The sequence below is a fragment of the Budorcas taxicolor genome, chromosome 11 (assembly GCF_023091745.1).
Source record: "Budorcas taxicolor isolate Tak-1 chromosome 11, Takin1.1, whole genome shotgun sequence".
Lineage (NCBI taxonomy): Eukaryota > Metazoa > Chordata > Mammalia > Artiodactyla > Bovidae > Budorcas > Budorcas taxicolor.
Genome location: NC_068920.1, coordinates 131,891,931 through 131,908,625, shown reverse-complemented (window position 1 = coordinate 131,908,625; position 16,695 = coordinate 131,891,931). Strand labels below are relative to the sequence as shown.

Below are 16,695 nucleotides of genomic sequence, written 5' to 3'. Positions count from 1 at the left end.
ACTGGCTGAGCTGTGGCCCTCAGCACCAAGGTGAGGGGCTGTCAAGAGGGGCCTGAAGAGCTTGTGCTCTGGGCAGCTGGAAGGGGCCAAGCAGAGACAGAGACCAAGTGTGGGTGGGCATGAGCAGAGTGTTCTTCACAAGACCACAAAAGTCCACCTTAAATGTAAATGCTAAACAGCAATCTTCTTCCTCCTGCCCCCAAAGTGGAAATCCTCAGAGCAGCAGACTGTTCTGGTCAAGGACAAGTGGGCAGGACAGGGAACAGACTGAGCCACATGGGGAAGAGAAGCAGCAGAGGAAAGTGTGCACGTTCAACCCCATGAACACGTTACCGCTGTAGACATGCATACCAGCCAGAGATCAGAAACCTCACCACGCCACCCTTGGTCCCTGCAGGTCTCTCCTCAGCAGGGGAAGACCCGTGCATGGGAGGGGCTCTTCACCCTCGCCAGGGACAGGACTAGGGTGGACCAGAGCAGATGCAGACAGTACAGGAACCCAGATTCTAGCCCAGTGGCAGTTTTTATTCCTTAGGAACAAAGATAGGTGGGTAAGAAACTCCAAAAGGAAACAGGAGCATGAATGACCAAATGACACAGGGGTGGCACGGCTCAGGAGTTAGACGGACGGCACACTCCACAGTGGACCTGGTCATGCCCTGGTTCTCGGATCAACATCCACCCCATCCCCAAGTGCCCACTCCAAAGGTAGGGGGTGGGTCAGCGAGGTGAAAAGCGTCCCTACTCTACACAAAGGAGATGAATGTACCTGTGTGTTCTGAGAGGCCTCTCAGGGACACCAAAACCTCTCAAGAATGGAGGTAGACAGATCAGAATGTCTGGGTAGCACAGACAACCTGAAAGTGTCACGGGGCCCTGTGTGGCTGACAGGACCTGTGCTCCAATGGGACTGCAAGGGACACAAGAGCTGGCCAAGGCAGCTCCGCATCAATCTTGCCAGAGTGGGCCCAGCACAGCTATTTCTATTCACCTCAAAGAAGCCTGGCGATGCTGAATTAGAAGCCATTATCCTTTTGCCAGGAGATTTACCTCTATCCCTTTTTCTGGCAGAATTGTACCCCCTGCAAGTCTGGTTCTCTAGAGAACAAATGGGCAAAGAACAAGGAAAAACCTTGTCCTACTCTCACACCTCCTGCGACATGACAGCTTCTACTGTAGCACAACATGACAGCTTCTACTGTAGCACAAACTCCCAAGAACAAGGTCTTTTGGTGTGGCTGAGATCACTCAGTCTGTGATCCTCCTGCAGAACACAGGGAATTCATCCCTGTACCGCAGGGGGCCTCTGGGTCTGGGTCCCAAGTCTGTGATCCCAGGATCACAGTGAGGTCTCCTGGAGGATGAAGGTGGGGCTGATCCCCGGCTGGGCGGGGCCTTCCTCAGACACAGCCATGGCCACCTCGTCTCTGCTGCCCCTCAGCATCCCATTGCTCATCTTCTCTGGAAACATACCGGCTTCCAAGGAGAGGTCCTGGGAATGTGGGCAAAGGGAGCAGCTGGGTGAACGTGAGACAAAGCGGAGGTGAAGGAACCTCCCTTTCCTCTTGCAGGAAGGGGTGACCCTGCTGTGATCCCGGCTAGAAAGGGGACCAGCAAGGGGCAGTGGGGAGAAGGGGAGGAGCAGGCCTGGGGTGAGCACGAGGGTGGGAGGAGGGAGAGGACAGGCCAGCAGCTGTGGCCTCTCGGGGCCAAGACCCTTCTGCCCACCAAGCCCCCGCTTCCCTGTGGGAAGGAGCCGGCAGCTGCTGCCGGACGGTCCAGGCTCAGGCAGATCATCAGAGGATGGGGGCTGGGGGAGAAAGAAAAGGTGGGGGACGGAAACCAGAAGGCCCCGCAGTAGTCTGAGAGGGAGGGGAGGGGTGATCTGACAACAGAGGAGCTACCTGGCTGCGGGCTCTGCAGGGAAGTCGCTTCTGACAGGACAGGGGCAGAAGGGAAAGGAGTTTCGGCAACACTGGGTAAATGGTCCGAGGGTCCACGGTCCGGCCCCGCATGCCCCCTGAAGACAAAGTGCTCCTGAGGCTCCTAGTGTATAACCAGGGCACTTCCCAGAGCCATCCACTCTCACTGCTCTGAGCCCCCAGCCCCTGCCCACCTCCTAGAGCTCCACCAAGGAGCCTGACTGTTCCAGACATCCAGGAGCCCCTGAGCTCAGACCCCAGTCCCCTGAGTGCCCTCCCTCAGGCAGTCCTCATTTCTTTGCGCCCCCATCCCACGCCCTCTCACCACTGAGCAGACTGACAGCCAGGCCCACCACAATCACAGTGGTGGAGTTGTGAGCGCTGTACCATAAATATGACAGGGAGTAGAGCCGCTGTAGCCCCGTGGGCCTGGGAAGAGCAGGGGGTGAGAACAATTAATTAGCAATTCATTGAAGGAGCAACCGACCCTCAGGCACCTGGCTCCCTACCCCCACCCCTGCAAGGTCCCAGAGTCCAGGGAGCCAACACCCAACATTCCCTACCCGCCAGGCTTCTAGTGGCCCATCCCTTAGCAAGGGCCCTGGAAAACCCCTCAAGAATGAGCTGCTTTCCCCAAGGAGAGAGAGTGAGCTCTGACTCACTTGGAGGCGGCAGTCGAGGGCATGAGTGTGGCCATGGTGACAGCAGTCAGATTGCTGGACAGGGAGAAGCTCGACCCGTTAGGGGGAAAGGGTGCTCTGCCAGAGCCCATGCTGGTCACGATGCTCCCAATGCCAATCCAGAAGGCCATAATCAGTCCAGCCAACAGGCCCACGATGGCACCCTGCCCAGAGACATGACACTCTCTTGTCACGAGGCCAGCCCCACCGAAGCTTTACACCAGTTCCCAGCACTCCTGGTGAGAGCCCTGCCAAGCCATTCCCCAGGTCCACCCCCACACATGACCCTGGAGGCACGTGGGTCACTCACAGGAGGATTTGCACAAGGAAAGAACATCCCAAGGCAGAAGAGTCCAAGCAGCGGCCCCCCAACCATACCAAAGATGCTGATGGCTGCCTGCAGAGGACAGGGTGAGAAAACGAAAAGAACAAACAGGCTCAGAGACCCCAGCCTCAGCAATGTGCCAGAGCCACCACCACTGCCTCAGAGCCCCACCAGTCAGGTCTGTCAGTCTCTTCTCCCTGGAACCACTAGAAGCAGGATCCTAGAGGGCAGAAATGGTTATGGAAATATGCCTGGGGTTCTCCAGAGGCTGATCCTTAGACCTCTCTGAGCCAACAACCACCCTGGGGCTTTTGGCTACTAGAGAGTCTATTCAGACCTACAGGCATAGCCGGTCAAAGGGGAACTTCTGAAACCTGCCCTCTGTGTCAATTCCTTTCACAATAGCGGTCTTCTTCCCTTTCTGATTTCAATCTGCTCCTTTTCTCCAACAATTCCGTTCTCTCCAGAGTTATTACCTGCAGCACAGGTCCCATCTGCGAGGAAATATAGGCCATTCCCAGACAAAGTAGCCCATAACCAAAGGCTGGGAAAAAAGAAGGGGAGAAATAAGCAGATGTGAGTTAACACAATAAGCAGGGAAAGCAGAGCAAAGCTCCTTCCCTGGTCAAACTACTACCTCTCTGTCCCTGGGAAGGGAGCATATTACCTCAGGACCCAGCTCCAGGTCCCTCCCACCCTGTCCTCACTTCTAGATGACCAAGACTGCTCCCCAGGAAGTTCCCTGGCACATAAGCAAGGTCAGTGCTTCACTGGGCAAGTGCACTTCAAAGCAGACAGCCGACAGTGCTTAGGGGGTACCTTAGAAAATACATGGCTGAAAAGATAAGGAAGTATAATCCCACCGATGATTCTGGAAAGCATGGTGGCCTGGACTTCAGAGAAATGAGGAAACCAGGGTCGAATCAAGTCTTCCATTGTAACAGTTGCCAGTGAATTAAAAGCAGAGGATATGGTGCTGACAGAAGGAAGAGAAAGTCAGGTCCAGAGGCACAAACCTAACAAGGGACCCTATTGAGGGACGAGTGCCCTGCAGGCAGGAGAGGATGTGTGTAACCCAAACACTACTCTGACAGCTGGAACCGAGGAAGAGGCCTGGGAGGCAGGGACATCTGGCCTCTTCTGAGTGGGATTCAGGTTTGGTTCAAGTAAATCAATTCCTGGTATAGAAGAAGACTCCTTCACCAAAAAGGGGTCCTGCCTAGGAGAGGACATGCCTGCCCACACAGAGGAGCTGTCCCTTGTTCACAATCAGACACAACGAGAGGCTCAGAGGGACCTCCCATCCACCCATCACCTTGTACTCAGAGGGGCCAGCTGTGTCAAGCCTGAGGGGAAAGGTCAAAGTACCTGAGGGAGCCACTGAAGAGGCAAGCGACGAAGAGCCCAGGCAGCCCTGGCAGGCCTCTCAGGAGATCCATCACAAAGTACAAGACGAACTGCAGGTGGAGCAGAAGAGTACAGCTCTCCGCAGAAAAGCCCTTCCCAGGGGAGCGCTGCCCTTCCCCTCCACGCGCCACCCGCATGCGCCGACCGGTCTGTGGGGACTGGGCGCCTTAGGAAGGGGGCCAGGCACTGAAGGGGACCCCCAGTAAGTGGAGAGAAAGCGGGCTCTGCAGAAAGAGGGGCGCAGCAGCCCGTGCCCTAGCTCTCCCCCGGCCAGTGGTGTGACTTGAGCATGCTGCCCACCCCACTGGGTCACCTTTTCTCTTCTACCAGGTGAGGCTGTGAGGAGGGACAGAAGAGATCAGCTGTGTGACAGCTCCCCACAGGGCAGGTGGTGCGGAGGAGTGAGCCAGTAAAGGGAGGTCCCGTGGGCCGGGCCCTATGATCAGCTGCAGAATCCCAGAGGACTTCACATGCAGTGCCCACCCCAGGTGGGGGTCCTCTCTGCAGCCACCAGACACTCCCTTTGGGGGGTCCAGGCAGGGAGCAAGGAGGCCATCTCACCTGGTCAGGGGCTGCCTGACTCTGCTGGGTGCTCATAGGATACTCCTGGTAGTAGGTAAACATGACCAGGCCAATGAGGCAGCCCATGCTGAGCGCCACCTGCTGGCAGGGGAAGACGGCGTAGCAGGAGCTGCAAGAGAGGCCAGTGCCAAGCAGGCAGAGGGTGTTAGCAGGCATGTCCCCACGCCCCAGAAGGCAGGCCCACATCCTGCCCAGCGGGTGTGGGTGTGCCCTGGCATCCTGCCCCACCGCAACTGCCCCCGCAGAACCGGGGCCTGGTCTCTCCCCCATCCCGAGCCCCCCCTCTTCCCGGTCCTGCCCTCACAGCACTGCAGCCTTCTCCGTGCGGGAACTGAGGTAGCGCTGCACCTGCGCCTGGTTCACTCCATACAAGGAGAGCATCATGAAGACACCCCCGAAGGCCAGCGTCCAGAACGTGTGCCGCACAAACGGGTCCGGATCCAGCCTGCCATTGACACCAACGTGCCACTGTGGCCCCAGACTCAGCCTTCCCTGCCCTCCTCCGACAGGGGGCGGGGCAGAGAGATGGCTGCCAGGGCCAAGGTGGACTCAGGCTGGGTGGGGAGGGAGTGGTTCCATTCTGCCAACCCACAGCCTCATCCCAGGTACTAGAAACATCCTGACACCTGACCACCCGGGGCAACACTGAGCTTGTCCTCCACCCCTGCAGGCCCAGCCTCCCACTGGCCTCAAGGCTGCACCTCAAACCCCACAGCTTCCCCTCTGCTTACTACCGCCCTAGGTGCAGGCTCTAAGAGGGGCTCAGCTCCCAGGCATGACAGATCCCAGCCAGGGAAGGGGTTTACTTACTCAATTCCAGAGATAAGGCCATGCTGGGAAGCCACTTCCCACACGTGCCCCAAACCGCCCACCTTGGCCGACCCCACAATGATAACCGCCAGCTGCCCTAGGAACATGACCAGTGTCTGGAAGACATCTGTCCAGATGACTGCCTTCAGTCCACCCTGCAGGGAGAAGACAGCACCCCTGCCACAGATGTCCACGGAGCCACACCACCAGCGAGGGCAGCAGCCAGCTGCCAGCGGTGGACAGCTGCTGACATCCTTCCCATCCCATTCCCTACCATCACATCCCATCCCCCAACATAATCCCATCCCTTTTCACAACACCCTAAACAGTCATGCCCCTCACCAGTATTCTTATCTACTACCCACCTACTTATCTTGTCCCACCCTTTCCTCTTTCCCCACCTCCCTCCTCTCCACTTTCCCCTAAGACTGCTTACCAGAGCAGTGTAGATGGTACAGACAATGCCTAGGGTCAGCACTGACAGCCAGAGATCAAAGCCAGTCACTGTAAACAGATAAAAGTCACATTCCTATCTCCAGAGGAGGGTTTCCCAGGGATAAACCAGGGAAATGCGGTAAGATAAGAACCATTTGATCATTAAAGATGAAATAAATCATTTACCACAATGGAAAAAAAAAAAAAAAAGTTTGCAAAGCTCCACCAAAAGGTGTTGATTAACCAATTCAGATGGGGCCTGGTAATGTTTGATTAGCTTTCCACCTCTAGTGAAGACCAGCCAAGGGCCCAGATAGTGGAATAATTCGCCAGTCAAGGTTAGGTTCTTTTCTGCATTCTCTCCTCCACCTGCCCCTCCCAAAGGTTTTCCCTAGCCTGCAGTGGCTGGGCGCCAGGGACTGTGACTCCTCACCTGCATTGAGCGCCAAGGATGGAGCATAGAGGACGACCCCCATATAGATCACCTGTCGGGTGTGGAAAGAGAATGTGAGGGGAGGAGCCGATGAGGGGGGGCAGAGAGAGAAGACAAGACAGCCCTCAGCTCCAATATCCCAGAGGCCTCCCTTCACCTAGGCTCCCCCTCCCTCCTCCCAAAGTTTGGTTTGCCACCACCATGGTTATGTGTGCCGGAACTGGAAGGGACAAGATGCCTCTGGGGGTGAGCAGGAATTTCAGCCTTGCTAGTCTGAGAGCAGGGAAGGCTCCAGCGAGCCCGAATCCATGTCCTCCTACCCTGCACCAGGCTCAACTTCTATCCTCATTCCACTTACCATCTGAAAGATGAAGGTCACAGTTCCACAAACACGCACAGCTTTATTGAACCGGAGCTCCAGGTACTAGGTAGGAGTAGATTAAAAACAAAAACAAAAAACGCATTTCTCCCCACCCCATCCCCAACAAATCACACACAACTTCCTTCAGGAAGTCCAGGAACAGAGGAAATAGCCAGCTCATATCCACTCTGGGCCCCCCTCAGCACAGCACTCTTCTCCCCGAACTCCTACCCTGCCCAACCTCACCGCAGTGAACTAACTTCTAGACACACGATGTATTTATTCCCTGCCCCTCTCATCAGGCAGACAGAGTTGAGGAGCCCAGATCCCTGTGTGCCTGGTTCCTTCTCTCTACCCCTGCCCCTGGGGGTCCTCTGTGCTCCTCCCTACCTACCTCATAGGCACTGGTGATATGCAGGCGGTAGAAGATGGGGATGAAGACATGTGCTGGGATCAGCAATCCTAGGAAATAGCAGCAGCCCAGGAACCAATACTGGGTCCCGAATCGGTAGATCTCGGACGGCACACCCAGGATGGCCACAGCTGACTGGAAGGTGGCCAGCAAGGACAGTGCCACAGGAAGGCAGCCCATTTTGCGGTCTGCCAACAGCAACTGGCCGATGCTATGTCGGCCCCAGCCACGATAGGCATGGTAGAGCCCGATGGCAAGGGAGAGAACCAGCAGCAGGACAAAGACCACATAGTCCACCAGGCTGAAGGTGGACGTGATCATGTTGGTGTCTGAGGCTGGAGGGAGGGGTGTGGCGGGGCTCACCCCCACACTCATATTCTCTCTGAGTCTGTGACCTGCGGCCGCTTGCTCTTCCTGGGCTCTGGGCTGCCACTCAGCCGGGCAGTGACAGGCAAGTGGCTACGACCTGACTTCCAGCCACCGTCTCACAGTTCTCCTCCACCACCAAGTGACATTGTCCGGGGTGAGCTACAAAGAAACTGGCTCTCAGGCAGGCCTCCCCTGCCTTCATGGCAACCCACCCTTGGGCTTGTGCATTCCACACCCATCACATTTGCCCAGCCAGGCCCCAGGGTAACCAGAAAGGTCTGGAGGCACTGATATGTATTTAGTAGGGCAGAGTGGGGAGGAGAGGGAGGAAGCAGCAGATTGAGATACCCAGGAGGTAACTATTTGGCCAAGACCTTTCTGGGTATACACAACTGTGAAACTTAAGAACCTTCTAAGGTCTTCACCCTAGCAGGAAAAGAAAAGTCACCTCTAGCCCACCCTCTAGTTTCTTCCCAGAATTCCCTGCCCCACCCTCCCCTGCCTGAAGGCACAGACCCAGTCACTACAATGTACTAAGCCAGCAGAATCCAGCCTGGCGCCTCCACCCAGCAGGGAAGAAACTTCAGGAAAGAAGAGACTAAGGAAACCACGGCCTCCTCTATACTCCCAGCCTCAGGTCCCACCTTCCATGATCCCCAGTGCCACCTTCCAAACAGCACGCCTTCTCAGCACTGATCACCAGGAAGACCACGGCAGCCTCAAATTCCCTTTCAGGCATCTCCAGGCCAACCACTCTGTTCTCCCCAACTTATTTAAAGCCCTGCCAACCACCTCTCAGCTCCTCTACCTGTAACACGGCAGTCAGCAGCAGATCCAGGGAGAGAGGTTGGGTTCAAAAGTGAGAGGCCAACATGCTGGAACCAGGGGTTCAGAGTTACAATTTCAGGGGCACTTCAGAGAGAAGCTAGCTAGCCAGGGAGTTGGGGGCAGGGGTGGGCAAGAGAAACAGTCAGGGAAAGTGGTGCTATCCCACTGGAGCAGACACCTACCTCGAGGAGCAATCCCTGCTGTGAAGCAAGGCTGCCTGGAGAAGCTGCGTGTCTGGAGCTGAACGGAGGCTGAGGGCCTGGTCTCTAAGGAACAGAGGTGAGAAAAGCTAAGGGTAAAGCTCAGCAGCTATTTTGTTCCAGCCCCTTCAGGGAACCAATCACTGTGATCCAAATGGCCCTATCACTCTACAGCCCCCAAACTCCAGCTCAGCCCTAGAGACTCCAGAGTGGAGAGCAAGGAGCTCACGTTCAACGGCATTCTTAGATGGATTAGGGTTTTGCTGCAAGTCCCACTTGGCACTGCATGCCAGGAGGAATTGCAAAAGAGTTGCTGAGAGACGGGAAAGTTGCTGTTCTAACTCCTGCACAATGAATACTAACCCTTAGAGAAGATATTAAATACCATTATCCTCAGAACAAGGACCAGATCACAGTATGCCAAAACTTAAAGGAATCTTAGGAGATCACTAGCATCACCCCCTCATTTACCAAGACACACCGAGGCCCGTGAATTTAGAAAGCCTAACATGATGACCATTAACATTTTTTAAAGACCTGTTGTAAAACACAGCACTGTGCTATGTACTTTATAAGTATTAGCAATGATAAATAATATCTACACCTTTAAAAACACCATGTCTCTCAGGTTATACACTTTATATGAACACTTTTTAGTTCTTTAGGGTTAGACAGCATCATAAAAAACAACAGAGAAATAACAGGATTGTCAGTAGGTGTGACAGGTAATTCACCAGAAGTCCCTCCCTCCCTGAACCAGGGCTGGAGCAGAGTGTTAACTGTTGTCAATCATCCCTGGAACAAAGTTTAGGTTTCAACCAATCTAGAGACAGATTAACATAAATCATGTCTTTCGTTCTTGCCCACTAGGAGAAAGATCAGCCTTGCTGTCTTCCGGCTCTCCTACCCTGTGTTCCTGGACATATGCTGTCTACCTGGCAAGATATGGCTTCATGCAGACCAAACCTGAACCCTGAACCTCCTGGGGCCAAAGAGGAGGTGAAAACAAGTTGGCAACTCTTGAATCACATGTTCTACTAAGTCACAAACGTGAGTCCCCAGAACAATATTCCCAACAGGCCACTCAGGTTTAAACTAAAGATGCCCTGGGCCTTTGCTACATTGCAACATCTCAAGTTTTCTCACTCCTCTTTGGCAAGTTTTTCATTGCTATGATAGAGGTGATAGGAACTACCAGAGAATAAGAGGAAATATGTCTGCTGTGTACAAATAACAATGTATAGACGTAAAGGGTTAATGATATGGCTAGGCAGGTAGTTGCAGAAAGGAAGGAAGGTCAAAGTATAGAATGGAAAACAAGATGTACAGAAATGGAGACCCTCTGCTGCTGGGGTAAACTGGCAGGGCTTTCTGAGAATTCTATTTGCACGAGATGCAGAGAACACTCCTGGATGGCTGAAGAGCGGGGCAAGACAGGAAAAACCTGACCCAGTAACAAAAACTTCACCAGACACGGTTCTAAGAGCAGGACAGGGACCTTCTAACCTTTAAAAAACTCACCTCTCTCTGAGAGGTGCCAAAAGTAACAGAAAGGCTGTTTCACTAAAACTCTCACACACAGGGCACCAAATAGCAGGCTGTAGGGGGCTCTTTTAAAACTGATATACTCAAACAAGAAAGAGAATCATTCCTAACCACCCTAATCACACTCTCACTTTGGTAGCAAAATGAATTGCTCTGACTCCTACAAAAGGCAAAGAGGCCACCACAGGAGCAACCTTCCCCAAAAGATGCCTTCAAAATCTGTCCTTGTGCCTAGAATCCCACAAGGTCTGAAAGGCTCTAGAGGTCCTCATTAAAACGCTAGTAAGTAACTAATGCCTTAGTAAATGTGCCAGCCCTCTGAAGGTAAATACTTTTAGGAGATTGCAGACACCTGGGGGTAGGTAGAAGGGGAGCCAGGCTAGAAGATGAGCTTTGATTAGCTTTGATGAGTTTTTGCTGGCCCTAACCAAAGCCGACACTCAGTCCCTCCGCACGGGGCTACCTCGGCGCCCTTCGGTCGGGGCCTCGTGCCACCACGGGATAGCCCTCGTCTTCCCCTTACCTCCAGGGCTCAGCCAAGACTAAGAAGGTCTTGTAGTTCTTCCCGAGATCTGCATCGCTCCTTTTCTGGGAAGACAAAGGGGATGAGGAGTTAGGGGAGCATCTAACCCGCTTCCACTTCCTCGCCAGAGCACAGGACACCGCGTGGTTTCAGGACTGAGCTGAAAGGGACAGGGTGCCCCGAGCGTCCCCAGGCTCGTCTCCTACCGACAGAATTTGTCCTTCGTCCTTTGCTCCCCCATCACCCTTACCCTCTTTATTTCCTGACTTCTCTCCTTCCCTCCACACGCGCGGTGGCACAATCACTACCACCTCGCCGCCTGCACGCTCGCCTTCCCCGGACTCCAGGCTAGAAGCCGGCCCATCCCGCCCCTCATCTTTCCGCTCCTCCCCGTCCCTCCCCGCCCTGACGCCACTCTCCACAGCCTGTGTGCTCCGACCCGCCCCCTCACGTCCCGCCCTCGACCGGCCCACCTGCCCGCTCTCCACACGTGGGTCCGGCCTCCACGGGAGAGCCGGCCCAGCCACGCCACGCCGGGTGACAGCGGAGTCCCGCCCCCTGCCCGTCCCCGCGCCGCCATGTTTACTGAGGGCAGATGGATTAAACCCGAGTAGCTTCAGAGACGCTACCCCCGACGTCCGGGCGCGTGGAACGCGTCGCTGAGAAAGCGGTGGCAGGGAGGCCTTCGCTTAAGGGGTGAAAAGGATGTGGTCAGTCCCCCGAACTAGGACTGTGAAGCCCAACAACAACGAAAAAAATGCGCTGACCTCCACGACTAGCGGCAACCCCCAGCCGTCCCAGCACCGACCGGCCCACCTGACTAGCCGGGCGGGCCAGGCCACGCCCCGCACAGGGGCGTGACCCGGTGGGAGGCGGGGCCGCCCGCGCAAGTCTCGCGATCAGTGGAGAAGGTCGGAAGGCGTGGAAAATGGCCCCTTGCGGGCTCGGCAGTTCTTTGAGCTTGGTTCTCTGGGCTGCAGCCCTGCTCTTCGTTCTGAGCGTGGGAAGGGGTTTGGCGCTACCCGAGGTACTGAAGCAGATTAAAGGTTGGGTTGAAAAAGAATTGCTCGCCGGCACTGGGCTCTCCCCTCTCCCCTGCCTGCCGCAGCCCCGATTTCGTCCCTGGGGCCTCCCTAGCCATGCGTCACCCAGCCGGCTCCCACTCCCGAGTACTCCACGCCGCTGTCGTCTCCCAGCGCTTTCGCCCTCCTGACGTCCAAAGACGTTTGAAATTTGACCTCCTCGCTCCTTAGTATTCGAATAACTATGAGTTCTTTCCACAATGGGTCCTCCGGCCGTTCTGCAAGCTTGCTGCGTTCTAATGCCGCTGGATAGCGTGCGTTGGTAGGACTGTACTTTCTGTAATGCTTGATGAGTTCTTTGTGTACCTGCAGTCCTTTTACACCCGGTCACATGGGGCTGGCAGGTTGAAAAGTCGTGGGAGAGGGCATTATAATTATAAACGTGTTCGAATAGTAATTCTCAGAGATGAGATCCTTCCTGGACAAGATCTGGTACAGAAATTCTCCGGTGCGCTGTTTTGGCGCCTGGTTCCAGAGGAAGAAATATGTCTTCTGTAAATCTGACATAAAGGCCCCGTGTTAGAGGAATTCTGGAGCGTATACTGGCAGTTAACGTTTGAGCCTCTGTTTTTGTTTTTTGTTTTTTTTCCCTTGGCTTTTCTTTCTGAAGTTCTAATAGTTTTCTCTCTTCTGCAGATATGCACCCAGTGTCCAGGGAGTGTGCAAGATTTGTCAGAGGTGGCTCTTTATTGTAAGCGGACACCAGAGCTAACGCTGCGAGCCCGCTGCTGCCTGAATGGGGAAGGCACCATCCTGGGGTGAGGGAGGAGAAGACCTCCCTGGGTACTGGAAAAGAGTTCCCAAGCCGGATTCTTCAAGGCTTGCCTGATTGGTTTTGGGGATAAATATTCATACATATTTTTGAGGCATCTAAACCATGAATCTCAGACTTCTAAATCTGTTTTTGGCTAAGTGAAGAATCTGCCTACAGTCCTGGAGACCTGGGTTCGATTCCTGGGTTGGGAAGATCACTCGGAGAGGGAAATGGCAACTCACTCCAGTATTCTTGCCTGAAGAATCCCATGGACAGAGGAGCCTGGCGGGCTACAGTCTTTGGGGTTGAAAAGCGTGGGACACATACTGAGTGACTAACACTTTAAACAACCCTGTGGTTCTTCCTGGTTGAAAAACATAAAAGTCATAATTTTGAGCATTTTTAAACCTTATTTCTTTTGTTGATTATCAACTCTCTGGCTTATTTACTGTAGTGTCTCCATGAAATGACTCCTTTGGCCTCCAGGACACTATGAAATATGGTTTTCTTCCTCTTCTCATTAATTCATATTTGAGGCAAATTTCTCAGTTTGTCCCCTTATACAGATTACTTCCTGCATTGTTTTCCCCTCACACTCTTGAGAATCCACTTATTCTTACAGCTTCAACCATTATGCAGGTGTCTCCCAAAACTAGATCTCTTTTCATTTCCTTTGACTTTTCTCCAGATATATGAAGAAAACATAATAGATTCCTATTAAACATTTCCTTTTTCAGAGCACCCTCACTTCAGTTTCAGAAAGTCACTTGTCTTGCTTCCATTCTCCTCATTCCCTTATCTATCTACTTATTTATATTGAACTTTCAGAAAACCAGTTTCTTTCCATTATTGCTCTCTGGCTTTAAAATTAAACTTATAATTGTCTGTGGCCCTAGGATAAAGTACAAACCAGGAACTATCACAGACTGGCCCAACCTACCTTTCCAACATTACTTTCAATTAGTTGTCCACTCAAACCCTCCAGGAGAGTCTGGCTTCAGCCTTCTACCTCCAAAAGCAGGCCACCTTTGTTTCTCTGTTCAAGCCTCTCTCTTTACCTAAACTTGCCTTCCTCCATCAAATTAGGACATATCTATCCTTTAATTCCAATATCTTTTGTGAATAATCTGTACTACTAAATGCCAGAGTAATATCTTTTAATTTTTTACTTCCTCTAATCCTTAGTGTCCATACCATTCAAGTTAATTTTATATACTGTTCACGTTGCAATTTAATGTTTATATATTTTTTATTTTGGGTGATGGTCTTGTTCCCCTGCTGCTGCTAAGTCGCTTCAGTCGTGTCCGACTCTGTGCGACCCCATAGACAGCAGCCCACCAGGCTCCCCCATCCCTGGGATTCTCCAGGCAAGAACACTGGAGTGGGTTGCCATTTCCTTCTCCAAGGCATGAAAGTGAAAAGTGAAAGTCAAGTTGCTCAGTCGTGTCCAACTCTTAGCAACCTCATGGACTGCAGCCTACCAGGCTCCTCTGTCCATGGGATTTTCGAGGCAAGAATACTGGAGTGGGGTGCCATTGCCTTCTCCTAGTGCATTGTAAACAACTTGCAAGCTAAGATACTGAATGTTATTTTTAATTCTCCCAATTTTTGCAGTTAGTAGACATTAAGTAATATTTGCAGTTAGTAGTCATTAAGTAAATATTAAGGCACTATTCCATTAAGTAAAGAAATAGCAATAGATATTGAAGAAATGTGACTAGTGCAAATGAGGGTCAGAAGTTTTAAAATTTAAGTAGATACATGTGTTAGTGGTTACTTAATTGGACAATGCAGGATGAAAACATCTACCAGAGTGCCTAGTTTGTGGCCCTGACATAGGTGTGTTCAATGAATATTAGCTGTAAAGGGGATTGTAATAGCTTACCCTGGGTGAAGGGGAAGATACACAGTTTCACTAATTACCTTATTTCCTCAGGCTGGATCTCCAGAACTGCTCTCTGAAGGACCCTGGTCCAAACTTTCCTCAAGCACATACTTCTATCATCATGTAAGTTGTTAGTTATCCTCCTTCCCAAAAGGTGACCTTGGCATAGGGTTGATGGGAAAGTCTTTGAGGATGGACTGCTAAAAAGATGTTTGAATATTGTCTACATTTGGACAACTCAGAATAAGAACTGGATTACCATCCAGAAAGATGTGTGAATGGAAGTCAAGTGTTTTCCTAGAGCACAGTGCTAACAGTGTGTGCTTTGCAGAGACCTGCAGGCAAACCCCCTCCAGGGTGACTTGGTCAACACCTTCCATGGCTTTACTCAGCTCCAGACTCTGTGAGTAAGAGTGTGGGGTCGGGGAGAGAACCAAAGAGAGGCAGTGCTATGAACTCAGCATATTGGTCTGAGTTTGGTCTGCATATTATGACTGCCTGTGTTGTGTTCAGGATACTGCCACAGGATGTCAACTGTCCTGGAGGTATTAATGCCTGGGATACTATCACTTTTTATATAAACAACCAAAGCTGCGAAGGACAAAAGAATATTTGCAACAGCACTGAGGACCCAGGTATGCTGTCTCACCTCCACCCCTCTGGAAACTACCTCTCCTCCCTGTATTCTCTACTTTAGATCAGAAGGACGGTAAAGTGCCTTTTGTTCAGGTTTCCGAAGTGTTCAGTTCAGTCCGGGCGCTCAGTGATGTCCGACTCTTTGCGACTCCATGGACTGCACTATGCCAGGCTTCCCTGTCTATCACCAATTTCCGGAGCTTGCTCAAACTTATGTCCATTGAGTCGGTGATGCCATCCAACCATCTCATCCTCTGTCATCCCCTTCTTCTCCTGCCTTCAGTCTTGCCCAGCATCTGGCTGTTTTCCAATGAATCAGTTCTTTGCATCAGGTTTCCAAAGTTTTGGAGCTTCGGCTTCAACATCAGTCCTTCCAATGAACACCCAGGACTGATCTCCTTTAGGATGGACTAGTTGGATCTCCTTGCAGTCCAGGGGACTCTCAAGAGTCTTCTCCAACACCACAGTTCAAAAGCATCAATTCTTTGGCATTCAGCTTTCTTTATAGTCCAATTCTTAGATCCATGCATGAATGACTACTGGAAAAACCATAGCTTTGACTAGACAGACCTTTGTCGGCAAAGAAATGTCTCTGCTTTTTAATATGCTGTTTACGTTTGTCATAGCTTTAATATGCTCTCTAGGTTTGTCATAGCTCGGAAGTCTTAACCCCTTGGAAAGAAAGGTCTTAAAATTATTTTGTTATCATGACAGTGTTCTGATTATCTGTAGCCTTCTTTCCACTCTACCTTTGACCTAGAAATAGTTGAGAGAATCTAAGCTGTAGGAGATATATGAGAAATAAACCTAATGAAATCCAGTGATGTTCTCTGTTTTTCTCTGGCTCTCAGAAATATGTCCTGAGAATGGATCTTGTGTACCTGATGGTCCAGGTCTCTTGCAGTGTGTTTGTGCTGATGGCTTCCATGGCTACAAGTGTATGCGCCAGGTAAGGAATTAGGCCTCCTAATTGAGATACCCATAAATCAAGTACCTCTTTAAAAGAAGATCAGCAGCTGATGCAAATCACCTAGAGAAGGAAGCTAGAAGAAAACTGCCCTGGCTGAGGGCACAGATATGCTAGGAAATTACTGGATGTTAGGTTGTAAGCCCTTGGTGTAACCCTGTATGAAGTGTTTTTGGTCTGTTATTCACAGGGCTCCTTCCCATTGTTCATGTTCTTTGGTATTCTGGGATCCACCACCTTATCCATCTCCATCCTCCTTTGGGGGACTCAACGCCGAAAAGCCAAGGCTTCATGAACCACACAGGTCTCCCTACTGACCTAAAGATCATCCCCATCTTAGCCCAGTCAGGGAGATTTGCTTCCTAAACATCAATCGTCAGCGGATCCTCCCAAGGCAGAGGCCTCGGATGGAAGGAAGATGGAAATTTGCACAACCCTGGTGTGTTGTAGACATCCAGTCCGGGAGTGGACTAGTACCAGTTTACATTTGTGCTGTTGACCATAATAAACAGTTTTTCTTTTTTTCTTCTTGTCTGTTG

General features: G+C 51.9%; 2 protein-coding genes across 5 annotated transcripts; one reads left to right on the top strand and one right to left on the bottom strand.

Moving 5' to 3' along the window:
- Nucleotides 1–499: 499 nt before the first annotated feature.
- On the bottom strand, nucleotides 500–11,657 carry SLC5A6 (solute carrier family 5 member 6). Of its 4 annotated transcripts, XM_052648435.1 has the most exons (19): nucleotides 11,083–11,204; nucleotides 10,833–10,897; nucleotides 8,747–8,830; nucleotides 8,545–8,611; nucleotides 7,350–7,895; nucleotides 6,953–7,018; nucleotides 6,595–6,646; nucleotides 6,163–6,230; nucleotides 5,727–5,881; nucleotides 5,221–5,361; nucleotides 4,896–5,025; nucleotides 4,296–4,384; nucleotides 3,791–3,903; nucleotides 3,404–3,471; nucleotides 2,913–2,999; nucleotides 2,585–2,766; nucleotides 2,248–2,351; nucleotides 1,905–2,020; nucleotides 500–1,492 (listed from the first exon to the last, which is right to left on the bottom strand). In XM_052648435.1, exons 5-19 carry the CDS (start codon nucleotides 7,740–7,742, stop codon nucleotides 1,340–1,342), a joined length of 1,917 nt encoding a protein of 638 aa, XP_052504395.1. In that variant the 5' UTR covers nucleotides 7,743–7,895; nucleotides 8,545–8,611; nucleotides 8,747–8,830; nucleotides 10,833–10,897; nucleotides 11,083–11,204; the 3' UTR covers nucleotides 500–1,339. The 4 variants fall into 4 exon arrangements, with proteins under 4 accessions (XP_052504395.1, XP_052504393.1, XP_052504394.1 ...); XM_052648433.1 differs by lacking the exons at nucleotides 8,545–8,611; nucleotides 11,083–11,204 and adding an exon at nucleotides 11,600–11,657; XM_052648434.1 differs by lacking the exons at nucleotides 8,545–8,611; nucleotides 11,083–11,204 and adding an exon at nucleotides 11,306–11,371.
- Nucleotides 11,658–11,742: 85 nt separating this feature from the next.
- ATRAID (all-trans retinoic acid induced differentiation factor) lies at nucleotides 11,743–16,680 on the top strand. Its single transcript, XM_052648912.1, has 7 exons — nucleotides 11,743–11,859; nucleotides 12,551–12,672; nucleotides 14,605–14,676; nucleotides 14,885–14,956; nucleotides 15,067–15,188; nucleotides 16,041–16,138; nucleotides 16,347–16,680. Exons 1-7 carry the CDS (start codon nucleotides 11,761–11,763, stop codon nucleotides 16,449–16,451), a joined length of 690 nt encoding a protein of 229 aa, XP_052504872.1. The 5' UTR covers nucleotides 11,743–11,760; the 3' UTR covers nucleotides 16,452–16,680.
- Nucleotides 16,681–16,695: the final 15 nt, after the last annotated feature.

Bases quoted from the DNA above. Each gene is read 5' to 3' on its own strand.
- SLC5A6 (XM_052648433.1), bottom strand. From the start codon at position 7,742: ATGAGTGTGGGGGTGAGCCCCGCCACACCCCTCCCTCCAGCCTCAGAC. The intron at 7,019-7,349 runs GTAGGTAGGGAG...ACTCCTACCTAG, and splicing joins ATATCACCAGTGCCTATGAG to TACCTGGAGCTCCGGTTCAA. The intron at 1,493-1,904 runs GTAGCTCCTCTG...CCACATTCCCAG, and splicing joins CCTGCAGAGCCCGCAGCCAG to GACCTCTCCTTGGAAGCCGG.
- ATRAID (XM_052648912.1), top strand. From the start codon at position 11,761: ATGGCCCCTTGCGGGCTCGGCAGTTCTTTGAGCTTGGTTCTCTGGGCT. The intron at 12,673-14,604 runs GTGAGGGAGGAG...TTATTTCCTCAG, and splicing joins GGGGAAGGCACCATCCTGGG to GCTGGATCTCCAGAACTGCT. The intron at 14,677-14,884 runs GTAAGTTGTTAG...TGTGCTTTGCAG, and splicing joins GCACATACTTCTATCATCAT to AGACCTGCAGGCAAACCCCC.